The sequence below is a fragment of the Schistosoma haematobium genome, chromosome 4 (genome assembly GCF_000699445.3).
Source record: "Schistosoma haematobium chromosome 4, whole genome shotgun sequence".
NCBI classification, from domain to species: Eukaryota; Metazoa; Platyhelminthes; class Trematoda; order Strigeidida; family Schistosomatidae; genus Schistosoma; species Schistosoma haematobium.
Genome location: NC_067199.1, coordinates 11,787,255 through 11,803,241, shown reverse-complemented (window position 1 = coordinate 11,803,241; position 15,987 = coordinate 11,787,255). Strand labels below are relative to the sequence as shown.

The window sequence follows — 15,987 nt, the reverse complement described above, 5'->3', positions numbered from 1 at the left end:
AAATGCAACTTTTAATTGCGTTTTGTTCAAAAGTAGTAAATCGTTTGTTTAATACAGTTAGTTAATTACTTACCGACTAATTAGTATATCTTAATAGCATTCATAGTTATCCGAAAACAATCTTGACGGTTGGAAGATAACTTGATCTAACTGAAGTAGGAATGTTAAATACTGTAATTAATGAATTGTAACAAAACAGAAATAAGAGTTATCTATTGTTATGGTGCTTGTCAGGAAACCTGGGGGTCCTCAGTGCGATCATATATATATTACAAAAATTTCAGTAGTAAGTTAATTAGGAACGCTTGTGCTTATCCAATTATCTTAAAACTTTTATGTTGATTGTTTGAAACTGATCATCTTATACATACTACTTATAAGTCTCGTAATATATTTGAAATTTTGGTACACATAGCTTTCACCGTTACTTTGAACATTTTCTATTTAATTTAAAGTGAATTATTTACACCAGCTGATAAAATATAATTGATACGTTAGAAACCTCAATAACTGTTTAGATATCTAATTATATGACCATTATTATTCATACGGCAGCACATCGAAAGAAAATAATGAATCCATTTTTGTATTGTTTGTTTGGATCTTGCTATTGATGATTAGAACTATAACTGATTAGTCACTTATTATCATATATCGATGCGATCCGCACAGGATGCACATATGCCGATAAGAGACTGATCAATCGAAGTCTTATACACCAATGAGAAGATTCAAACAAACAATACAAAAATAAGTTATAACCTAAGCTAAGTGGGTAACGCGATGGCGTTTGAAACGAACAGTATTGGGTTGGAGTTTCGGAGTAAACATAAACTCTGGGATGCAGGTACATTCAGCTGATGATTCGCAAATAAGACGAAACGCGCGTCCTCGATTCCACCGCTAGCTACCAGCCATCTCTGCTTAGAAAATAACTATCAATTTCTGTTAAAACAGACCTCAAAATTAATCATAGTAGTGGTCTATATGTTGTAGCTGAATGACTGGATTTGAATACATATTTAAACTTGACAATGTAAAAGCTGAAGCGTTTCAATAACCAACAATAACAACTTTGTAAATTTTATTGGTTAATAGCAAGAAAATGTTTTTCTGCAATATTTTGCTTTTTGATAGGAATTTTACTCATTGCATGTGAATTCCTCTTCAACTAGTTTATGCTTGGAATCATTTTCTCTCAAACCAGTCAATTTTGATTTGGAATCATTGCAATCGATCACAATAACAGTAGAGTTTAAACCATTGTGTGTAGCAGAATATAAATGGGAACTTGTATTGATTTCTGATAATGGTCAATTTTTCCCGGTGACATTCAAAAGTAGTTACTTATTATTTACTGCCATTTTAAGATTTTATGTTTTGAATAGCCAACTTGTAGAATTTGTTTCAGCTTGAATATAATTTTAAACGTAGAATGACGTTAGCTGCGTCAGTGGGCGGCTACATCATCATCTCGAGACTAAATCCATTACTTCAAATCACAGAGTATGAGTCCTTTTAATCATATTTTCAACATTAGTTCATTTCTGTATAGTTAAAAACATAATACATTAATTGAAAGACCTGGTGGGATTTTTTTTAGCTGAATATGTCATAAATTCACACTGTTCAGGAATATTAAACTAAGATCAAGAAAAATGATTTTATCTTACTCATTGATCTCAGTGAACATCGTAGTATAATAGGTAAAATCATATGAAATTTGTAACAGGACGTTTGAGAGACTTAGTAATCACTTTACTATGTAGTCGTGAATATCTTATCTCTATATCATTTAATAAGTTGATATTGCGACAATCAATTTTACTTCATAAAATGATATTAAAAGCAGAACTATTGAACAGAAGTCAGCATTCAGTCACAATTGACGTAGAACCTGGCATATGCTTACATCGATTCAAATTGATAATCCCCTTTCGGTATAGATCAATGAAATTATCAAGATAATTACAAAATTTGAAGGAATAATGACAGTATATGTTGTGACAAGAAAAATCCTGTACAGACAAAATGTTTTTAAGAAAAAAACAGACTACTTCTTAATTCCAAGATCTTACGAGTGACAGAGAATGAATGCATTCAAGCCAATGACCGATTTCGAGCCATGTTAAACAGTCTCTAAACATCGGTTACAATAATCCGGACGACATTAAGGTATACTGCCTCTACCAAAGTAACTTCTCTCCTGGATTTCATGTAGTCTTTCACTAAATCAGCAAGCATCATGCGCTAAAGTAGGTTGTGGTTTGACACTGTCTGTACATATACTTCTTTTCAATTTGAGTTCACTTAATAATAAACACTCAAACAAATATATTTAACCGTTTGTATTAAACATTTAGTCGTTTTAAAAACAAACAATCTTTTTCTTCAGTTTTTCGATTCTATTATTCTTGAAATAATTTAGGTAGAGGGGAAGAACCTCAATTACAAATAATCGATATTACTGATCAGAATCAGTTATCTACTTCAAATAAATCGTCAACTACTTTTAGAAAAGTTGATACTATTTCAAATGATCAATTTTATTTCTATCAATTTCCAAAACATTATCCCCACACTATTTCACCAAAAACAATGACAATAAGAAATTGTTGGTAAGTAAAAAAATGTTTATGATGTTTTAAAATGAATTTTCTATGCCTGACATTTTCTAACATCAGTATAGGGTTGTGGAAATTGCTAACTTTTTGATTGAGATCATGAATCAGGCGATGTTAGACCATCATTGAAAACCTGGGAGTACTGAAAGGCCGTTTCGTCCCAGTATGAAACCCCTCTGCAGTGCGCATCTACGATCACGCACCCAGAACCTTCGATCTCGCGCGTGAACGGTTTTACACCCAATATAATTGATTCTGTCACTAATTCTGTTAATTTGCTATTTATTGTGAAATTCACGTCCAGTAATACTACTGGAATGAGTAACTTGAATAAGCTCACATATATGCCCGACCAACGAAACTGAGTGTATGTAGATAGTAATAGCAAACTGATGAGATGCACAGAAATAGGACGAAACAAATGTGTTTCGTTATTTCCACTTACTTTTCAAATGATGTTGATTACTTGCATTAAACTATCTACTGTTGATAGTTACGTAAAGTCAGTCCTATTTGCTACTCATTACTTATTCAGCGGTTGATAGCAAAATTTGTAGGATCAATTCACTTTTCTCTATACGTTTAGAATGAAATACATAGCTAATATTGTTAAGCATATATAAAAATTAGTTAATTGACATAGTGGTTCCTAATGACTGTTGGCTAATATATCAACTCGTTTAGTAAAATAAAATATTCAAAATTACATTTCATTTGTTCAAACTTAACTAATTACCTTAATAAACAATTTATCATTTCAATTCACTTGGTACTGTTTTACTTGAATCTCCCATTGTTATTTAGGACCGCGATTGATCGGTCTCATGTTGGCATATTTGCATCTTGTGCGGATCGCCTCGATATAGCCTCAATTACAGTCCCAAATAGCAATGGGAGGATACAAGTACAACAACACCAAGTGAATTTAAACTTCACCCCATTGCACAAGCAGGTGGCTATCAGGACTCAATAGACAAGTGGATAACGCGATGGCGTTTGAAGCGAGCGGTACTAGGTTCGAGTCTCGGAATGAGCATTAACTCTGAGATGCAGGTACATCCAGCTGACGAGTCCCAAATAGGACGAAGTGCGCCTCCTGGATTCCATTGCTAGCCACTATCCAATTTATCATCTTATTAGTTGCGAATTAATTGCAAGTATCAATCAATGTCTGAGATACTTTTCGATATTATATCTTATTCTGTTCAAATCTCAGCCGACCTTCTATAGGACTAGAGTATTTACATAAGTTTTTCTTAAGTTTAATAATACATTCATTAATTTTTATTATCTGTAAGTGATTTAATAGCTGAAATTTGTATATTTTATGCAAACAATCCTAAAAAAGATGAACAGCGTTGATATTAGGGCTTGCATGCTACTGCTTATTAAGTTATAGTAAGAAATGTTTAGCGGAAAATCTAAACATTTAAGTTGAATGTTGGGATTTGAAAAAAGAATTAATCATGAAAGTCACCTATGCAACAGTGATCATTTATCGTGTATCTTCAATTACAAATTTTTTTAGTCAGTTCTATACGTATTACGTTTTTCTTCCATAATATGAGTAAGGTATTGGAGAGTGGTCAAATTTGGCTTTACATACAAAGGAATTTGTTTATTCAAGTCATAGACAAATAAGAAAATATAGCTCACCTATACAATGTCTTCACTTGAGTTCTGTTCTATTAGACACTGTTATAGATAGGTTGTCAACTTTCTGAAAATATCAGCTGTTAAATGGTTTATTTAATTAAGGGATTTAGTTGTTAGCAATAAGTCAAAATAAGAAAATATTATTTTACTATTTGCGTAATTAAAAGACAGATGATCTAAAAATTTTTGTGTGATATAACTATTCATAAAAACTTACTTTAATGTTAAGACCATTTGCGTTTTGATTACCTAAAAAAGCTTTTAGAAATTTTCTATTAGGTTATTTTACCAACGATTCGGAGCAACATTTGGGAATTATGATGGTCTAAGTTATGTTTTTTGAGAACTTTTAATCATAACTAGTTAGCATTCTTACTCTAACACATCCGCTGTGTTCTATCTTTCAACTCTATATATACTACTGGCATAATCTCATGAATTGATGATAGGTGTAGGTTGTCATTCTAAAAAGAAAAGTTGATAGACTTTTTAAAAAACTGCGTTGATTAGGACCAACGTAGCGTATCCCTAATCACCCCTTACTCTTATATTTAATATTGTCTAGTGCAAGAGTAAAGTTGATCTAAGTTATCACTATAGAATACTTTACCTTTTCATTTAAAACGACAACAAAACCTTTGTCTATTATTGCATAATTTCTTGTGTTCACTTGATTTGACTGCAGTTGTAAAACTCACATTCAAATAACTAAATTTTCAAAACTGTTGAATAAAAATATATTTAACAAGTTCCAGTCATCGACTGACACATACTGTATGTGACTATTTAGAACCGAAGGGTCATTAAGAGATAATGTTCTATTAATCATGGATTGCTCTTTCTTTGGATTGTTCATTTTATTTATTAAAGTCATCTCAATGAAAGTTTATGAACACGTTAAATTAATATGTTTCATCATTTTAAAATTCTTTTATTCTTAACTATTTTTTATAGCTCAGAACCACTACGTTTTCAATGGATTCAGGAAGATGAATTCAGTGGAACAAATCTTTCAGAGTATACTTCAGATAGTTTAATTAAAAGTGATGATGTATTAAATCAACGTAAATCTTTATCAACAACAAGTGTAATATCTTCATCAGATAATCAAACCGATAATGATGTACCATTATTATTTACTATTAATCCAACAACTGGTGTGTTTGAAATGAATGAAATGAAACATTTTCAAATTTGTTTTAATCCAACTCAAGTAAGGAAGTATAAAATCATATAATAATATTTTAGTATTTATTTATTTGATGTACAGAGAAAAGTATTTGTTGGTAATGAACTTTATCATCATCATCATCATCATCATCTGTATGGTTCAACCATGTTTAGAGTAAAACAAATACCACCCGATGTCATTCGATGTTGGTTGAACTATATCGGGAAGTTAAATTCGTTTGTGTACCTTAATAGTGTAGAGCTTATAACAAGGCCTCAGATTAATAGTGCTGATGAGTCTAAAACTGGGGTAGAATCCTTTTTAGCATACTTGATATTTTTTAGCGGTGGGCTCCAGAAGTCATGTTTTATCCTATTTAGGACTTGAAACTGAACTTACTTAAATTAAATTGTCGGTGTTCACAATGAGACTCAGTTCCAGTATGTTACTCTTTAAACACTTATGATATTTCACCTGAGTTACTTTATTTAAAACTTTAAACTAAATAACAGCAATAGGACCGTTTGTACATGAATCACATGTGCCAGCAGAGATTGATTAATCTAAGTTTTTGACATTAACAACTAGGAAATACTAATCCTTACAAATGAAATCCACACTCGTAGTACAATCAATGGTTATCTCGAATAAGTCTTACTAAATATGTTGACTGGTTTAATACATAACGTTAGCATAAAGTTAACTGTATTTCATAATCACTTTTACTAGAAATACTTAAGTCTCTATCAGGAATATGAATAGTTCACTTCACGGATTTATTTATTTTCTGAAATATATTTATGTCAATTGATGAGTTGTTTTTTGATTTTATTAGTAAATCACTTGTCGTAACACTTTAAACATAATAAGTAATTGTTGTTTTCTGAACATTCCTATTACCATTATTGAAAAGAATGCTATTCTCAGGTTATTATCCTTACCAATCATTTGCAACTACACTGGTTAACAAATACCATTCGTAGATATATATTCTTTTATATACACATATGAATAATCCATTTTGATTGTTTTACAGGTTGGAACATTTAGAACACAACTGGCAATAGTATTGCTTGGTACACCAGAAGTAGATGAACAAGGAAATTGTTATAAATTAGACAAAAAACACTTAACAATTGAATTAGAAGGGACAGCAGAACCACTTTCAATATCAATTGAACCACCAATTTTGATTATTCCTGGAAAGTGTTTGCTTGATGTTCCTGTGTACCGTACTGTGCAGGTAAGCTTTAAGAATGGACATGAATTTTTTGTATTATGTGAGAATAGGATTTTATACGTACAGTGTAATTATTCAATAACAAATGTAATATTTTATTTGACCTAACATTTACGATGTGTATCAAGTCTTATTGTTGATATTAACATTGAAAAACGTGAAAGAAATATCTTTGATTAATCATATGCTTATTGCTTTGGTATTCGACACCTGCAAACTGCTACTGAATTTCTGTAAAGGTTTTTCACAAAAGATATTTCACCTTTGAAGGTCGATAAAAATTACCACACCACATCATTACAGCGAGATGAACTTATCAAGACAAACACCAGAGTATTAGAAGTAGTAAAAACATCATTGATAGTTGTAGTCATGAAGCATAGACAATATAATTATAAAGGAAAAAATTAGTTTATAAGATAAAATGGATGAGATGACGTTGAAACTTAAAACCCAGAGAAAGGAGAAGTATAGGTATATCGACGCCATTGTGATGGATTTCGAGCTAGGTTAATAAATATTAACCATCAATTAAGATAATCACATGAACGCAAACCGTATAGTATACAACTACTGATGACATGGTTCTCTTCAATAGTCAGTGATTTCATGAACTGAGACCTTATCTTAGTTTTTTCACCGAATGACTTTCATCTATTCAACCTCTGCCCTATCAGACATCAGTAGTTGAGGTACGTGCGGGTTGAGCTCACATGTTTTATGTCCAAACCACCTTAATCGATGAAGATGTACTTCCACATTAACTGACTTGCCATCTGTAACTAGTACCCTCCTTATCTCAGTGTTTAACACCTAATAGACCCAACACATTCTAGCATTACCTTATAGGTATGTGTAACCGAATTTCAGTGGCCTGCTAATATCCTCTATTTCCAAAAGCCACGTTTTATAGCCGTAAAGTAGAACAGAAAAAAATTACTGCATAACGTGCTAGATTTGTCGTTAGTAGAAGTCAGATGAGCTTTCTAAATCTATTTCAAGATTTCTTAAGGAACAGTTGAGATGCATATTTTGTTTTCATACATATTTGTAAAGTCAATAATTATTCCTGGAAACCAAAAAGAAGCCTTTCAGGATTTCATGATATATCACAATGTGAATATGAGTATGAATATTTCAATGAACTTATAAATGATTTCTCAATTATTGGCTATAGTCTATCTAAGTAACTTTTAGTATATTATTAGTTTGATTCGTTAACCAATTCTCTAACAATCAATTTATAGTAAATTTTGATTCAACTTTTTCGTTAATAATCACTTTATATTATTATATTAAAGTTAGTGAATAAATCCTCCAATTGTTCTGTAATATATTCATGGCAACATAATTTTAACATTGAAAGAAATTCTATCAATTTAAGTGATTGTACTCAATCTACAACAGAAGTTCTTCAATCAAGTAGACAACAAAGTTCAAAAACGTTTAATGAAATAGAAAAATCAAATAATGCTTTAATTGTTTTAGAACCAACTATAGGTTCAATTGATCCTGGACAATCAATTAATGTTGATATCATGGTATCATCTTCAAAATCTATTACAATTAAAGAAAATATTCCATGTTTTATTAATATATTACCTAATAGTCCACTTTGGTTATATATTGAAGTTGAATTTTCGGTAAGTAACCTACTTTTCTTTAAATAAAGTAATAAAGGATCATTTTAAATTAATACGTGTTGTTACAATTCTCTCTTATTACAACCCAGCTATTCTTAATGATTAGTATTCTCGGACATCAATTCACCCAACAAGTCCCCAAATCAGAAAACGGTTGAATAGGAAAGAGATTATATTCCAAACAACAAGGTTAGATGGAAGTAAGAAGTACAATAAGAAAAAACTTTAGTTTATTTATAGTTTTTACATGAGAAGATTCTAGTGCTCTCCAACTATCGACTAGCGCTGGTTGGATAACAATTAACCAATCAGCGTGCACCAAAGCAGTCATGCATTGAGCATGCTTTAATCCAATCTATGTTTCGGTAACACGTATTTAATTCCAAAATCAATGTAGTTTTAAGTATAAATTATTTAAAGTTTGAAAACAATTGTAACAAAGGGAGAACAAGATAACTTTCTCTCTTGTTTGCTGGGCCTAAACAGAGTACATATACGACTCTAAAATTAACTAAGCTTAAGAACCTAAGGTCTAATGACAGTCAAATTTATAATGCTGAGCTGGAATTCAATGGTTTAGATTACGGAATTCTACCAGTTTATGTGATTGTAAACTGATTAGACTTAATGAAACATTTTAAACATATTTTCTATACGTGATCTTTATTATTTATGGTGCCATGGTTATTTTTTTGTGAATGAAGTCTTCGTTCTGTTTTCATTCTCTTTACTATTTTTCAACGTTGGACCCAGGTTTATAATATGGCGATATGATACAAAAGATGATTTTTTATTGCTGGTAGCATTTAATTCATGATGATTTATGGCGGGGTTCTAGTGCTCAAGCAACTCATTGACGTACAATATTACCAGATACAACTCAGAGTAGAAACCAATAATAATCTTGTTATAGTGTATTTTCACACTCTTAATAATAGTAGAATGGACTTTCATGCATGTTGATTGTTTTCTGAACTGAATTGTATCATTTTATAGACAATATTCTTGTTCATTGATTTAATGACATTTTTCCTTTTTTTTATCTTCCTTGTGTAGGGCGTTCTGTTTAGTACCCTCTTGTATAAAGCATTTTAAAACAAACTCTTTAAAACTGTTCATTTAGAAAATCTATTGAATTAATTCTATTTTTCAATAAAAGCAAGAAAGTTAGGAAGTGCTCTATTGTTACTCGGAATGTCCAGTGTTTTTCTGTAAACTTATTTTTTAAAGGACGATATAAGTTATTGCATTTATTTCATCCAAGATTTTCACTTATTTTATTGCCTTCAGAACACTTTAAGAAAAGTCATGGAGTTATAAGATGACTGGTGGCTAGCACAGGAATCTAGGACGCGAGTTTCGTCCTATTAGGAACTCGTTAGCTGAATGTACCTGCATCGCAGAGTTGTTGTTCACTCTGAGATTCGACTTAAGGTAATATTAAGGGCGCATATTTGCCTATAAGAAACTGATTTATTAGAAAAGAAAAACAAGCAGAAAAGTGATAAATTAATAAAACTATAAGTAGACTTAACTAGTAATGGGATGAATTTTGTGAGTTATGTGTTATAATCAATTCGTTATGGCCCAGGAAATGACCTTAAATGCACCGTTCATTCATCAACAGGATGTTCACTCTAAAGGAATCAAAAGTTCCAGCCTAATGACTTTCACCCTTGTAATAAGTATGAAAACTTTACTACCTCAACAATTTTTGAATTAGAATACTCCAGACAACCTAATATCACATATCTGTTCGCTACATTTAATACTACAATCTATATGAGGCTGATCACGCCTATGTACTTGCATGAATTCTGTGATTAATGTTTTCAGTATATATATGGTTTCATCTTGATCATATTAGTCACTTTTATAATACCGAATTTGTTTACAAATATTTCTCATTATTTATTTTAGGGCCCTACCATTATTTTTGATAGAACAGACTGTAACTTTGGTCTTATGCGTCCGAATGAAACAGCTGAAATGGATATACTACTAACGAACACTACCCCCTCTCCAAGAAAATGGTTTGTGAAAATGGAAACATTTATTGACAAGGTAAGAATTTAGTAAAATTATAGCTTGTCATTTATTTTGAGCTTAACAAAACATGTTGAAGTGTGGTTAAATGGTTGATAGAATAATACTTTATCAAACAACAGCTTATTTCTACTTGTGATAAAGCATATTAAAAGTTGATAAGATATAGTTTTATTTGTTTAATATGACTGAAAAGAACAAAAGTTAGTGTTAGTAATATAGACAACTCTTCTATGGATGATGTAAACCAATTGTTTTAGCAATCAAATGTAACCAAACGCTATAATACACCACTCCATATATAGTCGAGTTTATATGGTTGACTGGATGTAATTTTAAGATTTCATGCATTATATGTTGACCTAATATACTTCTTACAATAAGATAAAAGCTAAACGCTATGCAATTCAATAAAGGTCTAGGCACTGCTAAGAAAGTCAAAATTGTAGTGAGACGAAACGTGATCATAACCAGGTACTTTATTTCGGAAAAATTACGATCTAACAAACATTTCAGAAATTAGCCTTAAGTTTTACTTAAAACATCATGTACCATATGGTTTGGTGTACATTACATTTTTATACAAGACTGAATTAGTCTGTATTAAAGATATACTGCTACTAGTTACGATGTTTGAAGGACTTTGAATCCGACAGACTTTGATAAAATATTGCTGACCAGATAAATAATTGGAAAAGATTGGCTTATACTAGCACTATGACCAGTTTGCACTAAATGGAGTACTTCCAAGCTGTTCACGTCATTTACTAGAACTTTGCTTATCCACGCTGGGAAGTGTTCACGAACACGAAAGTGTAAATTCCTAGAACTTTGAACAATATAACTTACTCGACAACAGCAGTCGAATTGATAAACACAAAACTAGGTAGTCGCTCTTGCTAATTCACCTTTTAACCTCGTTGTCACCATTGAGCTCGTAGAAAACAATAGTCATAGTTCTTCGGCGTTGAACGATTTTCTGATCGTTCTACGTAATCGATGGATTAATATTTTGTTAGCTTCATCCCCTCTGAATTGCAGGCCCATGATCTGGGATTTCTTGTTCACTGCTCGTATTTCGTTTGTTCTAACCTTAGTGATCATATATTTAATTATAAACTTTCTAGGGTAACTGTTCTCCCTACGAATATTACGCAAGGTGTTTAGCTCACCTTCAACTATATCCGTAGAACATATAATGCATATTCGGTAACTAAGAGTTTTGATCCGGTTTCACTTGTGCCGTAGAGGTACAAGACTTTGGAAAAGTGTATATTGCCCAGTCCGTGTATTATTTCTGTTTAAATTTTTTTTTTTTTTTGGATTCATCAGCTCTCTTGGTTAAGAGAATATATTTTCATAAAAAAATCTTTTAAATATTGAAATATATTTACAGTTTGGATCTGACTTACAAGCACACCCATCTTATGGAGTCATAAAACCCTTCCAATCAGTAAAAATGAATTTGATTTTTACACCACAAGTAACAAGAAGTGTTCGTGACATTATTACTGTACATACTGAAGATTCTGAAGAAATAAGGTAGTCATTATTTTCAATAATATTTTACTACTTTTAACAAATTGGGGCTTCAATAATATCTATAATGACGTATATCAAGGTCTGTAAATGGGTAGATTCCCATTATGAGATGTTCAGAAACATAAAAGCGAACTTACCTAATCGTAAGCCACTGTAACTAGCTACAGGAATGTTCACAAGTCGACAAATACACGCAGTGATGTTCCAGTCGAACAACATCGTTTTTATCCAATAGATCTACAATCCGTTTCTTACTGGATGAATAGCTTAACTTGATTGTATTAAGTTGTCTTATTTAGACATCATGCTTCAACCTCATTAGATGTAGTCACCTTTAAACTGCTATTTCAAAAAATAACAGTTTGTTTGAAACTGTCAGATGGATAGTGACTAGCAGTGAAATCCAGGACGCGCTTTTCGTCCTATCTGGGACTTGTTAGCTGGATGTACCTGCATCTCAGAGTTGGCGTTCATTCCGGTACTCGAAATCAGTACCTTTCGCTTCAAACGTCATCATGTTATTCACTGTACTGGGTTCGAATTTCGGAGCGAACATCAACTCTAAGTTTCAGGTTCATCCAGCTGACGAGTCTTAAATAGAACTAAACGCGCGCCCTAGATTCCACTGCAAGCCACTATCCATCTTTGTTTAAAAAGCTTGTGACTTAAGGCTACATCGAGGCAATCCGCACAAGATGCACATATGCAAACATGAAACTGATCAATTGCAGTTCTAAATAACAATCGGAAGATACAAGTAAAACAACATCTAGTGAATTCGTCAGTTCTTTAATTTTTATTTATATGCATTATGCATTTATCATTGATCTGACAATATTTTAAAACTATTTTTATCAACGTCTCTTGTTCAGTTTAAACACATATAGCTACAACTATCATAAGCTCATGTTATTCTACTGAATTTATTGTTTTATTTTCTGTTCCCATTCTGAATAATTGAACTTAATAATGTTAAATGCAAATAAATATTGAATTTTATTCAGGAATAGTGTGAAAATCTTTCATGTGTTCGTCAAAAGCTCATAAGAGACAAATTTTTTTTTACATAGTTATTCAATTGTATTATTGTATACTGGCAATTCAACCAAAAATCGTATCTAAATAAAGTCACCTGACACCGACTCTCCGTACTACATAGTTTGTTGCTTATAGATGTATTATTGATTATGAGTTGGAATTTTGGAGAGTAAAATCTCTTTTAAAATGGTTTATCAAAAATAACATTGAATGTGGTACATATTTTTATCAATTGAAGTTGATAAAAGTCACATTAGCAAGAAAACAGTGAAACTGGACCAAATAAAATGTAGATGAATAGGCTATATTAACATAAATCGAAGTGAAATTCTAAATGTAAACAATATAGTTCATAAAGAACAAATAACTCAATGGAACTGATAAGACAGAGTAATATAATGCTGTCGATCCATAAGATGGGAAACAGTGAATAAATCTGTTTGCATGTGACCATCTTTAAGTCGTACCACACGTAAGCGAATAACATAAATAATTAATAGAATATCTTGGTTTAGTTACCTTCATCCTTTTACAATCTACTCAGCACAGATCGTAATAGTAGTTGATAGCTGGTCTTGTGTTACATTCACCTTGGTCGATAAAGGCTTCCAACCTCTTTGATTATCTACTTATTGTCAAACTTTGCGTGGAAATGAATTCATGCTTTCGGAAGAAGACTGGTTTTCACAGAACCAGTGTATTAGGAATAGGCAAGTATACAAAATGCACATTTCATTTAGTTCAAAGGCGACTTGATTGACAGAATTTTATTATCATTAGGGATGAACAAAACTGACAATGATCAATACTTAATGACTGGTCGTTTTTAACTATTTCAATTCTACATGAGGAAAATCGCAGTCCAAATAGTCCAGTGTTATTGTCTCAGAATATGAGGATAGATGACTTCATTTCAAATCCCACTGGGGGAATCATTTCGCTCGAGACTCTAAGTATGCAATGCTAACGAGTTCAATATTTCCTTCAGGATACGTACAACACATCCAACAAAGCAGTAATAAGTTCACGATAATCTGTGAATGAATGGTTATACTTACAGTTCTATGTATTAAAAATATAGAAATATGTTTGTTAAACGATTTACTTTTTTTGTTTAGCAAACTTTTAATCATAGCAGAAGTTCAAACTCCGCTGATTGATTTCCATCCACTTCATATTGATTTTAATCAATGTTTTTGGAATGTTCCTGTCACTGAAACAGTAACAATCACAAATTTAAATATGTTGGATTGTGATTTAGAATGGATTGAAGTAAGTAGTCTGCATTGGAAATAATATCTGTGTGTAAAATAATTAAATTTTATTTGTGAAATGCATATTTTTAATGATGATGATCATAGTCCCTGAATTAAATGCTATATATTTGGTTACAGTAAGAGGAGTCTCTGGATAAAATATGAAACATGACAACAAAGTTATGTTCAGTAAGATTTAGTGACCCTCCATTTGACTCCAGTTAGATCGTATGATTATGTTATTGAAATATACATCCCAGCTACCGTTGTATATAATTATCGACTTAAATTGCGTTAGTGAGTAACGGAATTAAATAAGTCAAATATGAGAATGAAGTTTGGATACGTATATTTCGTACACTTATTGATCTGAAGAGACAATCAAGAAACCAAATACAGAAAGTGAAGAAAGTGAACTAGAGAAAGCAAAACGAAACCTAATGACGCGCAGTGAAAGAGGCGAGTAAGTCAGCTCGGTTTAATCAGGTATGACTCAATATTGATATTCAAACAAAAATAGATTACAAACACGTAATGAATAGGGCAAGAAATTAACATACACATACATATAAAAACCGTCAGGGTTAATAAGCGAATAAGTAAAAAGGTCAAAATGTGACTTGACAAGAATGAATAAACTAGTCTGTTCAGAAGCTAGCATAGACGATGTGAGTTTGACATAGTACCAGCTACTACAAAACATTTTCTCTGTAGCGATGCAAATTTATGAGGAAAAACTAGAAGATAGTAGTCAGGAAAATGGATAGTTGATAACTATCAGATATTCACAGCTAGATTTAATGACAATATTTAAAGTTCTACAAAACACAGAAGTCTTATCTCCAGATTTCAGATAAGAAAACCATAGAACAATGATAAAGGGTAGGTCGAAAAACTGAAAAAAAACCTATAAATCACCATCACTATCATGATGTTTGGTAATGGTAGAGCAGGCAACATGAAAAAAATATTTTGTCTGCACAATGTTCATCTGTATACTGAGTAACTTAACAATACGTTAGTAAATTATGAAAATCGCATCTTGAGGATGGAGCATTTACTCGAATCACAATTGATTGATCACTGGGTGGTGATCAATGTCATGCTTGTCTAGTCCTTATTAGTGCAGATCGAATGCTATCGATCAATTGTGATTACATCTCAGTCCTACAGGAGGTCAGTCGCTGCTTGGATAGTTCAGTGGTAACGTCTCTGACTGTGAAGCTGGGTGACACGAGATCGAATCCGCTAGGGAACACCAGTTCCCTCAAGATTACAAGTACACCTTGCTGACGAGTGCCAAGTAGCACGAAACCCGGATCCAGGGTTTCCTGTTGACTACCTCCAACCACCATCTAATTTACTCGAATGAAATGTCTGTCGGGGTTAATTTAATTACATTGTGTATACTCACTTTTTTGTGCATTGGTTTTACTTAACAATTTCGAAATACACTTTTCTTTTCGATTTTATCATTCTTATTCTGTTGATAATACTGTGTCAAGACTGTATCAGGAATATTCTATTTATCATAATTCTTTTTATATTTAAATTACTTTTAACAGCCTATTGGAAATGATAAAGAATGGGTTACAATTAATGTGATCCCCAAAACTTATCGAATCATAGGTCAACAAAGTCAAATATTTGAAATTTCGATATGTGCTCATAAACAGGTGATTTGAAATAATAAACACTTTATTATAAATTGATAAATGTGTTGTTAGTCATTTTGTTTTATTGTGTTATTTTGTGAATTTTTGACTAGTTA

The 15,987-nt window shown here is 31.8% G+C and overlaps 1 protein-coding gene across 2 annotated transcripts in view; it reads left to right on the top strand.

Annotated features, from left to right (window-relative positions):
* The window catches only part of DLEC1_1 (Deleted in lung and esophageal cancer protein 1), a 77,208-nt gene that overhangs the window by 16,570 nt on the left and 44,651 nt on the right, over nucleotides 1–15,987 (top strand). The window contains exons 10-18 of one of the 2 annotated variants that reach the window (XM_051215662.1): nucleotides 1,138–1,339; nucleotides 2,429–2,618; nucleotides 5,235–5,493; nucleotides 6,488–6,694; nucleotides 7,993–8,334; nucleotides 10,255–10,398; nucleotides 11,777–11,922; nucleotides 14,079–14,232; nucleotides 15,782–15,892. In XM_051215662.1, the coding sequence (XP_051066193.1) occupies nucleotides 1,138–1,339; nucleotides 2,429–2,618; nucleotides 5,235–5,493; nucleotides 6,488–6,694; nucleotides 7,993–8,334; nucleotides 10,255–10,398; nucleotides 11,777–11,922; nucleotides 14,079–14,232; nucleotides 15,782–15,892 (1,755 nt within the window). Of the gene's footprint in view, nucleotides 1–1,137; nucleotides 1,340–2,428; nucleotides 2,619–5,234; nucleotides 5,494–6,487; nucleotides 6,695–7,992; nucleotides 8,335–10,254; nucleotides 10,399–11,712; nucleotides 11,923–14,078; nucleotides 14,233–15,781; nucleotides 15,893–15,987 lie in introns of both variants that reach the window. The other variant, XM_051215661.1, reaches the window with a different exon arrangement.